Genomic DNA, 20,987 nt, shown 5'->3' with positions numbered 1-20,987 from the left:
AAACCAAGATTCCCATGGCACTGGCAGCTGAAAACATCTTTTAGATCCTGGCTCTCAGAAAAAGCTTCTGTGCTGTAAGTTATTCCTCCTTCCATGGGTTAAGAAATATCCCTCGTGCTGCCTCGCCTGTCATCCACCCCAGGCTGCTGCCAGGGCTGTTCCTCACACTGTCCGTCGCTGCTGGTGAGGGTTGTGCTCTCACTGGAGAACCTTTTCCCAGAGAAAGCTCCAGTTTCAGGGAGAGGCAGTGCACGGTGGTGTGGCAGGGGAGGCACAGGGCAGCCCCTGGCCCCTCTCCTCACAGTGGCTGCTCCTCTGCTGCCCCACCTGGGCACCACAGCAGGCATGGATCTGCTCCTGCCCACCTCAACACCATCAGGCCTCGTCCGATGTGCCAACATCCACTCTACCCCGCTCCCACCATTGCTGGGAACAGGACTGGCATGGCCCCTGTGCAGGCTGGCACCCAGCAGGTAGGTTTGCCTTCTTCAGACATTTCCCTCCAGACACAAATGGAGTGAAAATGGTGCTGGGAGAAACAATGAGTCCCATCCCAGGCAAGAGGGCCCTCAGGGCCCTGAGGAGGCTCCTCAGGGTTCCCGCCACTGTGGGGGATGAGGAGAATTTGTTTCCAACCTCACTTTGGGGCTTTTGGTACATGCCTGGGCTACCACCCCACATTTTTAGGGGTTACACTGGTCTGTCCCCAGCCTACAGCACCTGCCTGAGGGGCAGGAAGGTTGTTAGGAGCCCCAGGGGAGATGCCATTTCTGCGCACCAGCAGCCAGGCCTCAGGCAGCGCTCCCCAGCTCTGAGGCAGGTCAGTGGGCACATGCATGGATGTGGGGAGCTCTGGCAGGAGCCAGCAATGTCCGCAGCTGGGCCAGGCTGCAGGCTCGCACCTTGGAGAGCTGGTGGTGATGGAGAGCTTGGGTTGATGAATTGTGCCCATTGGTCCTTGTGAACGTGGAAGGGGAAGAAGGTGAAGGTGGAGGGATTCATGAATAATTAAACTCTGAGACAGAGGAGCATACATAATGCATGATAAATTAGTCCAAATGCAGCAGGGTAAAGTTCATTTCAACAAGCAGAAAATGGGATGTGACAAGGTATTGATGCCAGAACAGCTGTTTGCTAAAATTTTTCATTTATTTATATACATTTCCCCCCCTTCACAGTTAGGGGTCAGCCTAGAGTGGGACAGAAATCAGCAACAGAGATGGAAAACAAGTTTGGTTCCTGTTGGGTCCCAGTCCAGCACACTCCCTCCGTGGGAGATCTCCCTCCCTGCTTAGTGCTCTTCTTCCCATTCTGGTAATCTGATTCAATATTTCCAGCATGGTCACTTGGGCTGCTGTTGGACTGCAGCTAAGGCGGGTAGGGTAATGCTCCTAATTCCATGGAAACAGAGAGGCCCATGTTGACTCACTCTAGCCTTTTCTGATCCCAGATTTCCTAAATGTTTTCTTTCTTCTAAACTGTATTTGCTCTTACGACATAAATTATTTATGAGATGTTATATTTGTTACAGATGGTAATGAGGCTGCCAAGCAGAGGGCATCAACTCTACTGCAGTGTCAAACTGACTTAAGGAGGGGTGTGTGTGTGTAAATGAAGTCCCTTCCTTTTATTGAACAAACCCAGCAGATCTGTTCAAATTCACTTTTCCCATAAATAACACTAAAGGCCAGAAGCTGCATTATTAGACTTGCAGAGCTGCTTCATCTGAATCAGAGCTCTGAGCAACATGACTTTTTTTTCTTTCCTCAGCTGTGAATCCCTTAAGGTCTCCTTTCCTGTGTTAATGAATAAGTTAGGTATCTGTCATGAGAGATCACAGGAACCATACACTGAAGCTGTTTTTACACGTACCTGCCACACAAACCTCCCAGCTTTGACAGAGCTGGTCTCATCCCTTTTGCTCATCACAGGCTGCTCATGGAGTAGGACTGTGTGAAGCAACCTAGAGCTGAGCACTGCAACACCAAATCTTTGATCTTGTCTCTCCTTCCACATTCTGTTCACTCAGAAGCAGCCTTCCCCCTCAAAGCAGGACCACTGGTTACTGTGCCTGCTGACCCGCCTGCTCCAAGTAAGGGTATCTCACTTCTCACAGGGGTAGACAATTCACAGGGAAATAATTTTCTCTTACTCTCTTGCAGGCTGCTTTAGTGTACTCTAGGATCAATGCCTGTTTTCTGGTGCATATTGCACTTGGGTTTCTCCATGTTTCTGGAGTCCTGACAAGCGGGGACTGCTTAGACTTGAGGTGGGTGCAAAAACAATCTGAGTTCTTCTGATTATTTTACTGGTTTTCATATATATATGGCCTTTCGTCACTCCTTGCTAGAAAAGGTGAAGTTACAGAAAGTCACAGCATCCTGCTGTCCTTTGTGATCAGAGTAAGTGTGAAGGATTGAGGGCAAAACAGTTTTCTCCCAAAAATCAATATATTCTCTTTTAACACTGAGGACATCTATATATTTAAAAAAATAAATAACTATTAAGGAACTCTGCAAATATTGAGCCCATAAAACATAGAAAAGCAGAATACTGCTGTTAAAAGGTTAAGACTGCCCAACCCCCTCTCTGGGGACATGTGCATGCCAGCTGTACATCCAGGTGCTGGAAGAGATGGGGGAGAGGGAAGCAGCTTTTGATCTTGTGTTATAGAGAAGCCCAAAGCAGATTTAACAGCCTTAGCTCTAACTACAAATATACACTTTGGTTCCTTGAAGTGTCATAGGCTTCCTGCAGGCTGCTGGGCTGTCCTAGTGTAAAAAAGGGCTGTAGCTTTCCCAGAGAGAACACCCTAGTTCACAAAGGAGAAATGTGAAAGGCTAAAGAGAATAAAAATGGGCTATGGCTAGGCAAAGCACAAGCATACTATGGAAACTCCTCACTGAACAGGTTCAGCAGATAAGCAGAGTTCTGCTTTTTTTTTTACTTTTTTCCTTTTTTTGTGTGTGTGTGTAGGGTTTTTCCCCTTCAGCTGTTGCAATGACTCACTGATTTGCATGGCCACTCTTGTTATGGATTCTGAAAAGCTTTGAGTACACAATTGGGTTGATGAAATGTACTGTCAGCCATCTCTAATTCAGCTAGATTTCTTTTCTTTCTCCCTCCTAGTGCCTTAATCTAGATGTGCCTTACCACTTTAAAACTAAAGTGGGACACAGAGATGTCAGAGAGAGAAAAGGAAAATTTCTGAACTCCCTGCCCTGTTCCAAATTAATTAGAGCCCAAATCACCTCAAATATGTGCAGAAAGCAGCTTAGAAAATGTTCTCCGTTACTGAATTTAAGTCTTGGAACTAAAGTTTATGATGAGTGATAACCAAACCCTGCAGCAGCACTTCTCTGTGCAGTTTGACCATACTCCAAACACAGAGGAGAAGCAAATGTATGTGTTCATCAGGTTTTTAGCACAATGTGCACAATTTCCAGCCTAAATCAACCCAATGCTTGCCAGTGGGATGGGACACCGGCATAGCTGCCTGGCTGAATGGGTTTTTCAGCAGTGTGAAAATGAAGAAGTTCCTGGAGGCAGACTGGTCTGGGAACCTGCTTGGCATCCCCCTCTATTGTGTGTCACTGGTGTGGGTCCTGGCCTGCTGCTGGCGTTGCGCTCTCTGCTCCCAGAGGTAAGGAGGCTCCTCACCTGCTGTCAAGTGTCCCATGGTTTCCTTAAGCCAGCTGCTCTGAGGAAGTGTATGTCCAGCTTGGCTGCCTCTCTGCAGCCAAGGCACTGTTTTCTGAAGTTACTGCTGGACAAGCCTCTTTCCAAGACCCAAGGCCCTGTTCGAGGGAGCCCTCAGCATGTACTTGCCTTCAGGTTGGTGTGTGCTCCCTGCCCAGTGCTGCCCTTGGATGGACAATATGGCAGTGCACCATGGGTCCAAATGGAGCCCTGTGTTTTACAGAGATAGCAGAAGAGCCCCAGCTGGAAGAAAAGCCTCTGTGAATTGACATGGGTCAATTCCAATTTACATCAAAGGAAAATCCAGAACATGAAGGCTTGCATGTGCAGCTTTTCTGTAGAAGAATTCTTGGCAAAACAAGGGCATGCTGTACTCTTACAAGAATTGGACAACCCTGGACTGCAGATTACAGAGTTACTTTGAAGACAATGTTCTGTCCTCAGAACAAGATAGACTATATACTGTCCTTGAATGGATACAACAAAGAGGAATAAGCACTGTGCAAGGACAAAGCCAGATGCCAAACATGGTATGAGAACTGCTAATTTAGCACACCTCAGCTAAAAACCCTGATAGCATGACAGCCAACCAGCAAGTAACATGGATATGTCATTACAGCCACTAAACCAATGAGCATTAGGCAGCAGTGGTGTGAGACAAGTGTACAGAAGCATAAATATGACAAGATTGCTAAATAAAGTAGCAATGTAGTAGCAAAGTGTAGCCATATTGATGTGATTGTCGTTACCCAGCCAACCCTCCCTGGGACCCTCTTCCCTTTTCAAGATCAGAGTGCAAAGTCCAGGCTGCTGAATTCAGTCAGGCTGTGCTTCTGTGCTGCTTGATTTTATCATAGTGTGGATTCTGAGGAGCCTCTTTTCCAGCTCCTCCAGTGTAATACAGACTTCAGAGCTCTGGGGGATGCATCTTTGGCTTGTTGTCCTTCAAATAGCTGTAGTACCAGCATGAAAGGAGAGGTTTCACATAAATATTTAGAAAGAGAGCAGAGGTCTCTCATAAATATGTAAAACTACATCCCTATAAACCAGGAGTTTAAAGGCAATGGCACATGAAAATGAAAACCAGTTATTGTTAATGACAGTCTTGCTGACCCTATTCTAATATCTAATTTATTCTAATTTCCAATCTTCATATTCTAATCTTTTTTTCCTAATCATTTGCTTTTTCATTAAGAATCTCTTCCCATTTCAAGGTGCAATGTAGCTTTTTGCAAAGTCTTAGCCTTCCAATGGGCTGTCTGCGCTACAGACAATTTTGTCCTCCAATACATGTAGGTGAGGGTATGTAACATCACTGGTGAAGTCTGGGTGGTATTTGCTTTTCATTTGTGTTGGGAAACTGAAAAAACTGTTGCTGAGAATGGGATTTCACAGGGCTGCTGTCAGATTGGGTGGCAACTCAGCTTTGCAGATAAACCACCTTGGTGCAAGATTTCTGAGGAAGCAAATCCAAATAGTTTTAACATCTGAGAGGTTAGGGGAGGTAAATGCCAGCAAGGCAGTAAAATACTGTGCAGAGACCACCTGTGCTTTTTCTCTACTAAGATTTTGTGGCGAAAATGTGTTATCTGCTGTCAAACTCTGTGTGTTCAGACTGATAATACAGAGGCCTGATCTTACTCAGATTGTTAATTTACAAGTAAATACCTCCAAAGTTCTTTCTTGACTTGCTTTCATGCATAACTGTCACAAATGCCTTGTCACATTTAGGATTTACTGTTGGTTAGATAACACATAGTAAGACTGATTTTGTTTTTTTATTGGCTTTTTTGGTTTTTCCAAGGAAAGGCAAGCCCTAAGGATCCTGGGATGTCAGACAGCTGCTGTGTGAAGTGTTGCTGCACACTGGGATATTTTCCTGCTGCTGTAGGACTGGCAGGGTGAAATCAAGGGCTCCTCTGAATGGCAATGAAGTCCAGGACAAACACGTGGGGCTGAGGACAGGATGGCTTCCCGCAGCCACTGCAGCAGGTCCAGCTCTGGGAGGTAAAGCAGGGGTAAGGTTTTCAGAGTCCCCACATTGCCCCCCATGAACGGTCTGTCTTCAACTGAAGCAACATTGTGTGAGCAGTAATTCCCAGTGCCCACAAAAAGCTGGGTCTGCTGTGGTACCCCTCTAGCAGCACGAATCCATGACTCCAAATGTCACTGTATTGCTTCCCAGCTCATGAGGCACCTGTCTGACTGATTCCTTTACCCTTGTCAGCGTTCAGAATAGCTGTGCACCTATTTTAGCCAGGCAAGCCAAGTGCAAGTTGTTTTTCATGCAGGATGACTGTGTGCAGCAGCACAGGCAGGGGAAAGCTGGAGTTTTGACAAGCAGACCCTCAGTGTGGGGCAAAATGCTCGCCTGCACTCTGATGCTGACTTTCTCCTTTATTGGCTGCTCCTGAGGCTGCAGCCGGAGGAACGGTCTCCTGTGGAACGGCAGCTTTAGACAATTTTATTGGCTGATGAATCTGATCTTGCCTGGCCACCTTCCAGAAGCACTGACTTGCCTGAGATGAGAGTGAGAGGAAGGTTACTCTGCCTGGGGCTCTGAAGCGATTGTTGGGAGAGCAGCGTAACACCCATGCCTTGCTGCACGGTGAGTACAGAAAGCCAGGTCCGTATAGCCACGTCTGTATGCGTAGGGTGCTTCATGATCTGATTGCTGACACAATTAAATGTGAGGCTGCTGGGGACTCTGTCTTGTTTGCTGCTTAATTATGTGGAAATGTACTTGGTAAATGGCTTGCTGTCACAAAATGCTCGATTAACTGTTGCAATGATCTGAGTTAAAACACTGTGTTTGTGTCCTACTCTGGTTATTTCCTGTGCTGCAACACATTGATTTAAGCTTTTAGCCACGAGAGAGCAAAATGCAGCTGCAAGATGTTGATATTAAAATGTTTTCTTTGGTTTTGTTATTTTGCTAGTGGAAACTCAAAATACCAGAGCTGCTTGCTAATATTTGCTCAAGTCTTCTAAAAATTGCTGATTAATCCTGCCCTTTCTTTTTTAAGGGTAACTTCTGTTAAGTTTGATGCTATGGATCGTTTTGCAAGTTGTGCTCTGCCACAGAGCAAAAATAGGACAGAGCAAAGGAAGGGAATGTTTTTAATGTAGCCCCCAGAGTGTGTGGTGCTCAAAGTGGCAGAATGCTGCATTGCACCTACATCAGTTGCAAACAACTCTACAGATAAACATTTCTGAAGAGCCCCCAAAAATATTGCTGCCTAAGGGACTGATGGTTGATCAGCAGCACTGGAACAGAATGAAGGAATGCAGCTTTTTAGACTGCAGCAGTCCTATAATATACAAAGATTGCAGTTAAACCCGAGAGTGCATCATACCTGCTGATTCAAAAATTATACTAAATAACCTGAGTTTCACTCTCACAGCCTGCAGTCCCCCTGATACTTGGAGGGGAGTTTGAAGATGTCTATTTTTGATAGCTTTGGGAAGCAACATTTTCTCACTGTACTTGTTCAAAATATCTCTCTTTAATAATTCGTAGGGGGTTTTTAGGAAAGGTGGTGCAGGAAGTGGGGTGTCAGTGCTTTCTGCAAACAGATCCCTCCTGAACATAGTGCAGGAACAATGTAGCTTCCTCAGAGCTGAGTCAAAATATTAAATTAAAGCTGGCTAAAGCTATACACAGTCCCCAAAGACTTCCCCAGCTAGAACTTCCCGTACTCATGGGCTGTGAGTAGCGCAACTGTTGATGGCAATGATGCTTTTCTTCATTCTTCTTCCTGAGGGCCAAGGAGAAAACTGAGCAGCTTCATGAGTTGCCTTGGCTGGAATAGCTTTGCAGTACCATAACTGGGATGCAATGGATTCCTTAGGGAATCAGAAATGGATGGCATGGGTCTGGCTATAATCTCTTGGAATCACCTGCACCACAGCTGCCTTTCCAAGCTGTGTGGAAGTTGTGCTTTGAAGTTACTTTGAGTACTCTGGGAAGAGGACAGAGCTGGAGGGCCAAGTTTGTATGTGCAGGAGAGACATGAACATTGATTTGCTGCTGTAATTGTAAGGAGGAGTCTCCCCATTATGTCCAAGTGGGGTAGACTAGAGGCCTCATTTGGAGGAATTCCATCTCTGTTTCAGCTCAGTAGTAAATAACTTCTGAACTGGCTCCCATGACAAGTGGAATGGCAGTCCATGAAGTCATGTGGCCCTGTTACCACCTATGGTTATGAGAGTGAATTAGGATCTTGTATTAATGAGAAATGATGAAACAAATATGGTTTAGTATGACTTTTGTGCGATTGTGCCTGGTAGCATTGACAAACTCTGGTTCTTGTAACTATTTCTTTGGCCCTGCAAATAGTCTAAACTATGTTTTTGCTTGCTCTTCTGTTTCTGCACCATTCCTGTTCCTGTTCTTGCTGACTGAGGCTTCCAAGGTAGCCACAGGAAGCTGACATTCATACTCACTGGATTTCAAACATCTCTTCCAGAAATCACAGGCTCTGTCATTATATGGAAGATGAGGCTGTTTTATACCTACTTTTATAGATATGTTTGTGATTTCCTGGGATTTTCTTGTGGAATCTGAATTAGAGCTTATCTCAGGTCAAGATTTAAGTTTAACAAATGTGAAAAACATAGTATTGACATACCAGCTCAGTACCTGTTTGTCCTCTTGGAGAAGCTTTTTGTATTCATGTCAAACACACATCTGTAAAGTTGCAATCTGTGGCTGTTATAGTTGTAATATTGAAAAGGCAAAAAAGGGGGAGGAAAAATGAGTAAATATGTGAATTTTGCTGGTTTAAGATTTAAATGAGACACATTGAAGGTAACCCTTGGTAGAAATGGAGCTTTGCCACTAAGTAGGATGCAATTTATTTGGAGGGGAATGAGTGATTCTCTTGATTATTCAAGGGCTTTTTGAAACCCTGCTACTCATGTGCTGCTGGTGTGTTCCAGGATAATAGCAATCCTGAAAGAGCTGAAGAAAGGCTGCTTAGTTATTTTTGAGCCTTTGCCATCACTCTACATGTCACAACAGGCAAAATGTTGATGATTTCTGTCAGTCAAGCCAAAAGTAGAGTGGCCTTACTTTGGGCACCATGGAATGGATACCCAAGGAATGCTCCTTGTGCCTGAGCTGTGTTGGTGGCCTCTGAGCAGTCTCAGAGAAGCAAGGGTGGCTCAGGGCCCTGTGGCAGGGCAGGGGATGAGGATCAGTCACATGGGATGAATTGCCCTTTCCTGGCCTGGCCCTCAGCTTGTAGCAGTGGGAAGGCCATGACTGAAGCCACCCTCAAAACAGAACAGCAGATTTTTTCCTGTTCTGCTTTCAGTCTGTTGTGGTGCTTTGCACCCCAATTGCCTCCCTCAGCCTTGTAAATGGTGTGAGTTTCTCAGTTTTGTTGAAGTAGATAAAAGTTAAGGGCAGTTTTAGGCATTTTATTTTGAGGGGAGAAAATGGAGAAAAGTAGAAAAGGAGGCGACTGAAAATATAAAGCTTGTGATCTATGTTAATGATTGTACTTGGCAATTCTGCAGAAATGAAACCAAGAGAAAACTATGATTCTTTGACTTAAGAAAGCATTTATCTGGAAATGTTTTGTTTTTAGCTTAAGACCTGAGTTAAGGGAGTGGAAATACATTGATTTGTATTTTGACAGTTTAAAATGGCTTCTATGCAATGCTCTTACAACATGTTCATTTAGAATGTGGACTTGCAAATTGCAATAGTGTTTTAAAACACTTGAAATTCAGAATGACATGTAAACTGTCTGCAGTGATTTTATTTTTATCTTTGTTGGGTTGGTTGGTTGGTTAGCTTGGATGTGAATTTATCTTTCTGTATATGTATATAAACATAATCCCATTAACATGTATGTAAGTAGGAAGCTGGTAGGCAATATGCTTACATATATACCAGCATGTTATTGAGTCATAACATGAAATATTTACTCTCAGTATCCATGTGTAAAGTTAATGTGCTGTGGATTCATGCTAGAAGTAATAAGGCGAGAAACTGTTTATGCTCTGTGATACAGATAGCCAGATCAACAGTGGGAGTGAAAACTGGAATTGTTCTTCCGTTTCAATTACAGCCTGACAAATGGTGCATTCATTTTTCATTGTTAATAAATGGCCCATATGGCATCCTTTGATCACATGCTCTGCAGCTTCTGCAACAGTAAGGCATTTATTTTCAAGGAATACAGAACCTAACAATTGATCTCAGCTTTCTGAGCAAAATATTGTCTTGAGTAAGGGAATGGACACTACCAGGAGAAGGTACCCTAGGTAGCTCCAAGTTTTTTCCAGACTGGAAAACTCCAAGAGTTTTCCAGTCTGAAGGCTTGGAGCATGCTGCACCCAGCAGCAGAGCCAGCAACCTCCTCATGTTCCAAATCACAGCGGAAATAGCCAGGAAAGCTCTTTCTCCACTAGCAAATTCCATTCTTTCACAGACTATGTGAGGATGACTTTTCCGTGGTGCACAATCCAGATTCCAGGGTGCCTGGCATGCAGGGATAGAGAAAAACTAACCAGAGAAGAAATTTAGAAAGCAACGCAAAGCAAAGTTAGAATTTCTTTGTTTGTGAGAAATCTGTATGACCAAAAACCCACCAGCCTGATGCACACATCCCTTGGAATAAAGACAACCTATTTGCTTTTAATCACATTATTTATCATACCTTTTAGAAGCAAAACTTCTAAATCCATAGCCAGGACACCAGCTGGAGACATTCAGGAATATCTCCATGGAAATACCGTCTTGGAAAGCAAAGCTTGCTGAAGTTTGCTCATTATTTTCTGCAGAGCACTGCAGTCTGGGAGAAAACAGGAGCTAGGCAACACCATGTTTTCTACACCCACAGCTGTAACAGATGGATGGGTGACAGGACTTCTCCAGAGCAGCTCATGTCCTCCCTTCATGGTGTAGCTGTTGCATCCACTTTTATCTTAGTGGGCAGACAGTGGCTGGGACCTTTCTGGGTGTTCCTATCACAAAATGATAATGATTATACCCAGCTCGTGCCTTTAATGTAAACTGAAGTGCTTACAAAGTATGTGTGGATGTACACTTCTACCTCCCCAGACACAAGAGGTTTCCTCCCTCACAGTGCTCATGTGAACCTCCCAGGGATAAGGAGATGCAGGATGGAAGCAGGGGAAGGGAAAGCCTGCTGGACTCCTTGGAAAAGTTTCATCAGTAAGACAGCAACGTGTGGCCACTTGTAACTGCAACACTGTCAGCACCCCCAGAGTAGTTTCAGCTTCTCCTTCGGCAGCAGCAAATGGCAAAACTGCACAGACTCACCCATGACCCCATATAAGATTTGTCTCCCCGTAATCTTTTGCAAAAGATGGGCACAATATGAAAGCTTAAACCCTAAAGCAGATGGTGCATTTCTGCACCATCATGTCATGTGTTTGATGAAATGTGGCTGGCTGAGTGTGTCCAGATGGGCATTGCTCCTTTGGTCAAGAAGCCATTAAAATGTGGCAATTTGTGGGAATCTAGGCTAAAATAGGCTCTCACAATGGAGAGCTAGTAGAAGGCACAAAGTTGAACAAATTGGTCCCCACATAGGTAACCAAAGGGGGTGGGGGGAGGATGGGATGACTTTAAAGGTTATATAATAATTTAATTTGCTGTTTTAGTGCTAATGTAGAAAATGTTCCCCCAGCATACCTGGCTTCTCTTTTCAGCTGGTTCTTAGGAAGAATTTTTTGAGGAAAACACTCCATGTGCTGTTACGGGCATGTAATTTTCAGGCTAGACTACAGAAGGATTATGTACTTGTTATTTTGGTTTCCCTTGAGAGAGTTCTGCAATGTTTCATAAATCCAGATGACTGTATAGGTTTTAGTGAATATGTAATTTGCCACATGGAATATATGCTGGTCAATGCTTCTGTTCTTAGAGGAGATGGTCACTAACAAAAATCATGTCTGACAGGCTGTTCCTTACTGTGGAATGATCTGTCTGTCATCTCCTCAGGTTCTTGTAAATTGCTGTGGCTCAAGATTAGGGTAAAATATTTAAAAGTTGTCAAAAGCAGCTTTAAAGCCTCTGACCTTCTAGCTTTTAGAAGTGGTTTAGGGGCTTATGGTGTTGAATCCTGTAATCACTTTTGAAATGTTTTTCTAGTCCATCTTCCTTGAATGAATAGAAATGTCTATTTCCTACAAGTAAAAAGGGCCTACCTTTGGCCAAAAAGCATTGCTGATCATGACCCTGCTGAAATCTGTAAGGAGTAAAATATGGAATTGACTTGCTGAACTGATAAGTTTTGTCAGGGACAGTCATGGGTAATTGCCTCAACCTTTTTAATAGAAAGGATTGTGCTTGGAAAAAACCATGGTAGGAAAATGCACTTCTCTCAGCAAAGGAATAGTGAACACTTGCCCTGTGCAGGGCCAGGAGTTGGACTCAGTAGTCTTTATGGATATCTTCCTACTCAGGTTATTCTATGATTCCATGATTCTGTGACTAGAATTATTTTCCAGAATCCATGTTACAGGAAACAAGAGTTTTATCACAGCAGATTAGATTTTTATATTAAATGCTCCTGTTTGGTCTGCAAACCGAACCTCATTCCTCTTGACCTTATTTAATATGGTGGACACCAAAGTTTAATATAAAAAAAGAGAAAAAGTATTTGCTTAAGTTCTTAACCCCCTTTTATATTACAAGGCTGTGGCTGGAAGGACAAAGGTATGATGCATGAAAACAGGAAAGGTTTGTGTTCAAGATGATGTCCCATGTTGGCTCCAATATATGGGCATCACATTTTCCATCAGGATGTCACAGAAATGCCATGAATCTCCTATATGCAGGTGACTTCTACCTGAGAACCAAGGTAAAAACCATGACCCAGTCAAGTGTGTGATAAATATAGACACCCACTGCACCAACACAAGCTCTGAGTCGCAAGCAAGACACGTGGCTGTGTCTCAGCAGTCAGTGCCTGCTCCAGGCTGCAGTTCAGCTGCACTGGCTCCCAGGTTATTGCATCTGCACAAGCCATTTGCATGGTCCCAGGAAAGGTCTTGTCTGTGTGAAGTTTTGATAAAAGGTGGTTAGATTTTTGCAAAATGAAATGGAAAGGAAATTAATACTGAGTAATCTGGGAGATGTCTTTCTATCCAGGCTTTATTAATAATTTCCTTCCGTGGTTATTTACTTACATTTACAGAGCTCAGCAGAGCTATTCCTTGCTCTGGTTTTATCTCATAAAATTCCAATGTAGAGAAGTGCCATTCAGGGATGACACAGTGTGATGTAATTTAACTTTGGGTAAGGTAGCTTAATTAACACTTACAGCCTGTCTTAAGGTGAGCTTAGGATATGCAATTTTGCCTTGTGATAACAGTCAGTTCTTCATTTATGTCTTTACCACTGTAGCAGTGGAAAAAGAGCTGATGTACTCTTTCCTTGTCATGTGACCTTGCAGCTCCACAGTGGGACAGGGAATGCTCTGTTCAAGAAAAATCAGTGTTTTGGGGGAAGGACTCAGCAAATTAAGTGGGAGCCTGTTTTTTCTAAAGGCTGATTCATACCAATGTGAAGATCCTCATACACTGTGGAGCAGCACTGTGCTGATCTCAACAGAGCTACTTTGTTTGATGGGGGTTAAAAATCCCAAATGTGTGTGATTCTCTTCTGCTGATGCAACTATCACCACTGTGCCTGGGGAAGGTGCCTCTCTCTCTTCCTCTGCTCTCTTTATGGCCTAGCAACCCTACAATGCACTGTTTGTCCCCTTTGTATTTTGAAGGTTGCCCTTGCTCACGTGGTGAGCTGTGGCTCAGTGCTGCTCCTTGTGTGAGCTTTGATGCCATGAGCCTGGCAGCAGAGACAGCACAGCAGCACTGGCTTTGCTGCAGCTTTACTCCCTGAAATGAGACCCCAGGGCCTGCATTGCCCAGCTTAGCCCAGGCTGCCATCTCCCTGCTCACTCTGCTTGCCACCACATAGCAAAATTGTGCTTTTCTCCCTGCAGCAAGGCATATTGAGGTGGTAGGAGTTGTCCTGGGATGTGCTCCCCTGCTGGCAGTGGCTTACCATGGTATATTGAACTGGGCTGCTTCTTACAGTGGGAGCAGGAAAAGGCTGTCCCCATGCTGCTCCTCCTGCTCAGTTTATAGTTTTAAAAGACACGGTCTGCTTGAGTAGCCCTCCTTCTGTGTTTGTAGGTTAGACAGAAGTCCCTGTGGGTCAGCTTTACATCTTCAGCTGTAAATGTAGGTCAGCTGGCTGCTGGGCAGAGTGTTCCTTATCCTTGAAAGCAGAGCTCCTTACACACAGCTTCACAGTACATTGCCTTTGCTGGTCTGTAAGGAGGCTCCTTTTGCCAGCATGGCAAGGGATGCAGCTGCTCTCCTGACACTGGCAGTCCTGCCAGCATGAGAGCAGAGTATGGTGGAGCAGATATGCAATGAGAGAAATTTCTGCTGTTTCTGACACTTTCCTTTAGTAATGAGAGATTGATATCAGGCCTGTTAATGAAATTAATTATCATAGGATGTGACAGTGTCTGTAAATCAAAGCAAGTCCTTCAGTTCTTCTGTGCCCAGGCTCTGTTTATTCTGATACTAAACCTAAGATTTGCTCCTTCCTGAATCCTAGAGAGTCCATCAGAAGTCTAAAATCTGGGAAAGATTCTCAGGAGCTCACAAGGAGCCAGTTTGGTTCAGTTACACTGTTGCTTCCTCCACAGCACACATTTGGTTTACACATCCCTGCCTGCAGGCTCTAATCTTGGCTGTGACACTCATTATGCTTTAATTTTTTTTTTTAGCTCAGTTTCCTAGGAAGTTGAATCTTATGCAATCCTTATGCAAAAGGAATAGCCCTGAAAGGTTTCCTAAAAAGACAGCACAAAGCAGCCAATGGGTTCCTGAATCAGAAAACTTATGTTAATTTGCACACAGAAGAAGGTGGCTGGTGCAGAGCTTCCTTTGTCCATGGCTGCAGGGACCCTCCAGCTGCCTGTAGAACCATGGCAGGGTATGACTGAGGCTTGGCTGACCTCCAGAGGTCCCTTCTGTCCCCAGCCATCCTGGGATTCTGTCGTCCAGGAAGCACTAACATTTCAGTAAACTCAGCAGAGGGGGACATCTTTTGTGGATCTTACATTTGCTTTCAAAAATGCAAATTTGTGGAGACATCATCAGTGGGGCCAGAAAAACAAACATAATCTGTTTGTAGTGTTGTAGTCCCTCTGCTCAAAGTTAGGTTGCCAAATTTCTCAGGGAAGAAAAGCCTTCTTAAAAAACTCAAACTCCTAAAAAATTAAACTAATTTTCTGCCAATCTTTATTACTGAGACTTAATATATTACTGCTTTATTGAAATCAATTTATTTGGCTACCAGAAAGAGTAAAACAAATTCAGGAAAAACTAAGAAAAGAGGTTTTTAAAAATGAAATATCTTGCATTTTTTTAAAGGAAGTATCACTCTATAGTAGATTAGTGAGACTATATGAGATAAAGTCAAATCCCATTAAATTTTTTTGGTTTTGTTGCTTCATGAGAAGTATATTGCTTTATCCCACTCATGAATATTCTGTTCACTTTTTTTTTTAACTGCCTCCTCCTCCTTGAGCACAAACCAGAAATGCATAACCCCACATGGGAAACTGAAATACAAAATTCTACTTCAAAAAACCTCCGCTAAATTGATGGCACTTGAATAAGCCATTTGCAGGGCCACTTCACTTAAAAGCAAAGAAACCTTTAAGGGCATCTTTTAGGTCTTCCTGACCTGTTAGCTCTGCCGAGGCAAGCTGTCTTTGTTCTCAAAATAAGAGAAATATCTAAAGCTTTGGGAAAAAAGGTATCTCAGACAGAGGTGCAGGACTTTCACATGGCACCATCTGCACCCACATTTGGTGGGTGCTGCCAAAGCCAGTTGAGTTCACCACCTGGTGGGCACCCAACCCTGTGGAAGGTATCAGTGACATCTCTTGGTCACTTGCAAGGATGAGTGCCGTTTCAACTTCAACTGTAAATAAATACATGGTGCTCACAAAGAAGTTAGTTACCACTTCTCTGCAGCAGAGAATTGGGCCACTTGGAACTTTAACCCATTTTCTTTCACAAAGTTACAGAAGAATAAAATAGGGTTTCATAAGGGAAACAATGTAGCATTAAATATGTCTTGTCCTTTACCTCCCTAAAAGAAACCAAAGACATTTTTGATTTGACAGTGGACATAAAACCCCTCAATTTTTGCCTCATTTCCTTAACCATAACTAACAAATGTGCAAGGTTAACTCTATGTATGTTAGCAGTCATTTCCTTGTGGTAAAGGAGGAATTTGTGGTCAGATGTTAGAGTACTGGCCCAGGGAAATGACAGGAGAGTTTGATCAAGGGCCAGTGCTGGGAATATATCACAAGTCTGGAGGTGTGACAGGCTGCCCAGACTGCAGTGCAAGGCTGAGGCAAACCTGCTCAGCTTGGCCCCAAGTTCACCCATCAAAAAATCGCTGCCAGGATATGTGCAGCTTTCTACTTTGATGCTCCTTGTTCTGCCAGTGTGAGATTTGTTCATCCCCTGTCCCTCGTGATGCAGGAGGATGTGTTTTGCCAAGATCATCAGCTTCCTCTGAAAAAGGCATTTCTGTCCTGGCCATGGCTGGATGCAGGGTAAAATTTATCTGAGCTGCCGGAGCTGAAATGTCTGGAGATATGTTATTGTATTTCCGGGGAGACTCCCATATGCTGACTGCGTTTATCAGCTGGATCACATCCCCAGAATCTCTGGGAAAGAGAAGAAAATGACACCCCTCTGAAGAGAGGGTGTCTGGTTTTACATGCACAAGGATCAGTCAGGTGCAACACAAAAGGGTGCAGTGTATGTCCAGACCCTCCTGAGCAAAGTGATGTCAGAGGGTTCTTCCCTTGCAAGGGTCTGCAGAGAAATAGTCCTCTAAAACTGCTTGGCTGGAAACATATTTGTTTCTATAATCTACTAAATAGATGCGAACAAGATTTCTTCAGGAGTTCTAATGGATCTAGGCAGATTCAGAGCTGCAATCAGACTGTGACCTAACCAAATCATGTCTTCTTTGACTCCTCCAGGAGCTACCTGAGGTTGATTGGCTTTTGTTACAGAAATCTATTTGGGCAGCAGTGAGGACGAGCAGGGAGTAGTTTCCTCAGAAAGGAAAAGGCTTTTTCCTGTGGCTGCTGTAATGTCTTGAATGGTGATGGGGAAGGTGCCTGAGCTTTTATGATTCCTGCAAATACATACATAGAGCAGGAGCTGGGAGGAGAAAGGCAAGCTTTAGCACTGTCTGCTTTGCTGTCAGCTGAGGGTCAGGCTGCCAGCAGCCAGTGCTGACAGTGGCTGTTTTAACTCAGACTCTGTCAAGGTTTTGAAGGTGGAGGGAATGTGCTTTTAGAGGCAGGGCAGTGACCTGGAAGGAAGCAGCAAAAGCACTGGAGCAGATGAGTGGGTCAGAGGCAGCACGGAGCAGAAGGTGCTTGCTGAGCCAGGGCTGTCTGCCTCAGTGGGAGGTGGGTGCAGGAAGACAATGAGGTGTTTCTACACAGCCACTGCTCTATGCTATGGTGTAAGAACAGGGGGGAGATCTCCTCAGGCATTTGAACCAGCTGAGCTGTACCTGGGGAAAGAAGTCAGATGCAGCTGGTTTCTGGATTATTCTGACCAAAAACTGCAGTCTGGGAGTTGTCTGTCTTGCCTCCTGCCAATGTACTGGGAGGACTTTCTTTCCCATGCCACCTGACTGCAGCCTGTGGATATTGGCAGTGTATGTTGCTGTGAGAGGATGCTGTGTAGGAGCACTCAAATTGCTTCCCTTGGCTGTTTCTGGGTACCAGGAGCAGTATGACTGCCTCAGATCATCCCCAAATGTGGGCCAGCTAGCTTGCCTTACAAGAACAACATGGTCAGGAGGGGAGCAGTATCTGGAGGCTGTGCTGCTGGTAGTGCTTGATTTACCTCACCCATCCCTGCCCAGCTGTGCGTCCTGCTGAGGGTTCTCTTATCAGAGACAACAGCACATCAGAGGCTCTGTTGCCCGAGAGTCAGCACTGGGGGTGAAGGATAAGCAGATAAACATGATCTTTACATGAAAGAGGGTAATCAATCACTGAAACAACTTATCAGTGCTTGTGGGGGGACCCTTCACTAAATAAAGATGATGTATGGGGTTTTTAAAATATAAAATACATATACATGAGTTCAGTGACATTTTCTGCCTTGTTCCAAACAAAAAGCCAGACTACGACCAATGATGTTATGTGGCCTCACAAACAACTGTATACATAATTTATAGAGTTCTAATAAATATTTGAAGTATACTAATAATGTTCTCTTGAAATATGTGTACTCTTATGTCTGGATCCTTCTTTTGATACACAAATAGATTTAATAACAAGTTGATTCCTCATAGCTAGTGACCTTCATTTATTCTGGCATAAAACAACTAGTATTTTTCCAAGTCTTCCACAATCTTACAAAATTAAGAATGGAAAGCTGAAGGGAAGTTTTGGAGTCCAGAACTACTAAAGAATTGAGGACCCAATGTGAAAAAAAATAGTATCCTAATCTTAGCAGAGTTGATAATGAATTGCAGAAAGATCAGGATTTATGTAAATCAGCAGACTTTGAATATGAATCCAAAATCCTCTGACCAATCTGCAATATCTTCCTGAGGAAGCATTTCACCATGTTTCAGGCCCATTTGGGTCTCCTGCTTCTTTTCCATACACCTGCTCATTGCTCCCAGGTGTGGCAGTCAGTGGCCAGAGCTGATTTTAAAGATGATAGGCTGTATTTTGCTAGGATGTATCTTTGTGTATATTACTAGTGAATTCCAGGAGGCAGCTCACCAGGACTGCCTGGAGTAGTTGGATCTGGGTTTTTTGGCCTTTTGGTGTGTGCAGCTGCTGTTTTCCACATGCCTCAGCAAATGTGGGGTTGGAACCAGGCTCCACTTTGGAGGGGACTGACACAGGAAGGAAGGCTGCCTGCAGTGCCAGTACACCCTGCAAAAGGAGCAGGAGGGCCAAAGGCATCAAATTTTGGGACAGGGCAAGATGCCCAGTCAGGAGCACAATTATTCATGGACTTGGCTCTGATGTATTTGTAGTCAAGGAATTTTATAAACACCTTATTCACAGGTAAGTGTGTTGTCTTGTTAGTGACAGCCTTATGTCAGATCCCAAAGTAAAAGGCCTTTATCTAGAGCTCTCCTAGTTAAATTGCTGCTTTACATCGGACTTTTTTTTTTTCCAGTGGCTGTGAATTCCTTAGTGGTGCTTTGCTTTATTAACAAGAGGAGTGTGTGCTCTGCCAGAAGCTGAGAAGAAATAGGTTATGGTTTCTGGAGGATAGGATTTCAAAAGCCCTTGCAGCTGCTTAAGTAGAGTTTAAACCTTTTCTGCTTAGGCCTTGCAAGTGCTGTGCTTGCCAGGTTAGCCCCTGGCCTAGGAATGTCAAACATCAGTTCTCACACACTCATTTTATGCCTTGTGGTTTCCTGGGGTGTCCACAGAGGGAACACACCACTCTGTGCTCAGACACTGGTCCCAGTAAAGGTCCAAATATGCAAATTTAGGCCTACTGTAAGCTTTTTGCAAAAACTCTTATAAACTCACCAAACTGAAATCTCAAGTGCTAGAAACAGGAATTATTCTACTTAAATTTTCAATTACTTAATTTCCAATTACTCCAGGATTTAAGGCTGGCATAGATAAAGCCAGCAATGTAGTGAAGTAAATTCAGAGAACTGGAGTTCAGTTATTTTTAATTTGGGCAGCTGAGTGCTTCTCTTCTATCAAACAAAACACAATCCTTTCTTTAGTTGTTTCTGGACATTCCTAGAAGCACTAATATTTTTGCAGCTTGATTTTTAGCTTCTTTTCACCTCATATTCCCTCTGCCTTGAAGAACAATGTATACCCTTAGCCATGATATTTAAACATGCAACCCTCTTCTTTGGCCTAACACTAGAAATGTTTTTATTAGACAATATTTGTCAGTGTCATAGTTTACCTGACAAAGTAAAAAGTCATTGTGGTGGAATATACTCTCAACCCTGGTGTGACAGTGTGTGCTCCATGGCCCAGTGCAGAGTCTGTGGTGGGAAGCAAGGACAGCTGGCCCCAATTCACAGCAATTCTGAGATTGCAGCTGAGATATTGGCCACTCACAAAACGGAGGATCCTGCCAAGGAGGTTTTATCACTGTTTGCTGTCAGTGCTTGCCCAGGATTGAAGGTTGGCTCTGCAGCAGGTAGGATGGGGGAGGGAAAAACTCTACCATGACTCCCTTTGGGAAATCCTCATGTCTTCTGAGATTACTGTTTAGAGACTGAATTTTGCTGCATCTGTAAGTCAACAGTGGGGCAAGAATTAAATAATCTTTATTTTTTCTCGTGTGTTACAGGAAAAGGCAACTTTACCTCCTTTATGTGATTGTTTTTAGGATGTTGAAGAAGCATTTGGCATAAAAAGGATAATTTTCCAAAGAAATACAAAGTCAGGTCATATACCCAGCTCCTTCTCAGCTGGCTGTCAGTCTAAACAGCAACATGCCAGGCAGTGTTGTCTAGTGCCTTGCTGGTAAAAAAAGGCACTCAAACCAGTTTCTGCATGCTCCCTTTTTGAGGACTTGCTTTAAATCCCTTCAGTTAAACAAGGTCTTCTTGTAGGGATGTGAAATCTGGTGAACCTCTGCATGAAAGCCTTAATATCCAGGATATAACTGTCTCTTTTACTGAGATTTGTTGCAGACCAAATTAAATCACTGGAGGAAGTTCAGCTGTCTTTCTGATAGCACTCCCTTAAGAACCAGTGATTTTACACTTGAATATAAAAACCACAACATTCTCAAAATGTTTGGCATTAATGGGAATGTACTCCCATTGAAGTCAATCATTAAAAGATCTTCATTTTAATGACAATAATTCTAAAATGCCATCTGAGAAAAGTCTTCCAGGAAAATTTTTAACCCTACAGAAGTTATTTTACTTTTCCAGACTATCTGACAAAGTAACTAACTTTATCTAACTTTAGTTTGACTTCTGGTTGGTAGGAATCTTCCAATAGTCAGTGAGAGTGAGCATTCCCAGAGGGCAAATCATTGTAGCCACCAGTGATGCCCTTTTTAAACTACTCTGTGAAGGTTTGGGTTGCAGTGCATTAATTGGGTTTTTACTCTACTGACTATACAACTACAGATACTTGTAGTTCACTCCAGGTGTTTATCCTTTACCCCACATGCTTAGGTGCTTATAAAAAGGGTTCAACTTTGTCTGTCTGTCAAAATGT

General features: G+C 43.6%; 1 protein-coding gene across 1 annotated transcript in view; it reads left to right on the top strand.

The window, feature by feature from the left end:
* The first annotated feature begins 6,125 nt into the window (after nt 1–6,125).
* The window catches only part of OSBPL5 (oxysterol binding protein like 5), a 178,980-nt gene continuing 164,118 nt past the window's right edge, over nt 6,126–20,987 (top strand). Inside the window, exon 1 of the mRNA XM_005486582.4 lies at nt 6,126–6,307. Within this exon, the coding sequence (XP_005486639.1) occupies nt 6,293–6,307 (15 nt within the window). The 5' untranslated portion in view covers nt 6,126–6,292. The remainder of the gene's footprint in view (nt 6,308–20,987) is intronic.

Source organism: Zonotrichia albicollis, chromosome 6 (assembly GCF_047830755.1).
Source record: "Zonotrichia albicollis isolate bZonAlb1 chromosome 6, bZonAlb1.hap1, whole genome shotgun sequence".
In the NCBI taxonomy this organism is placed as follows: domain Eukaryota; kingdom Metazoa; phylum Chordata; class Aves; order Passeriformes; family Passerellidae; genus Zonotrichia; species Zonotrichia albicollis.
This window is presented reverse-complemented; position numbering and strand designations above follow the sequence as displayed.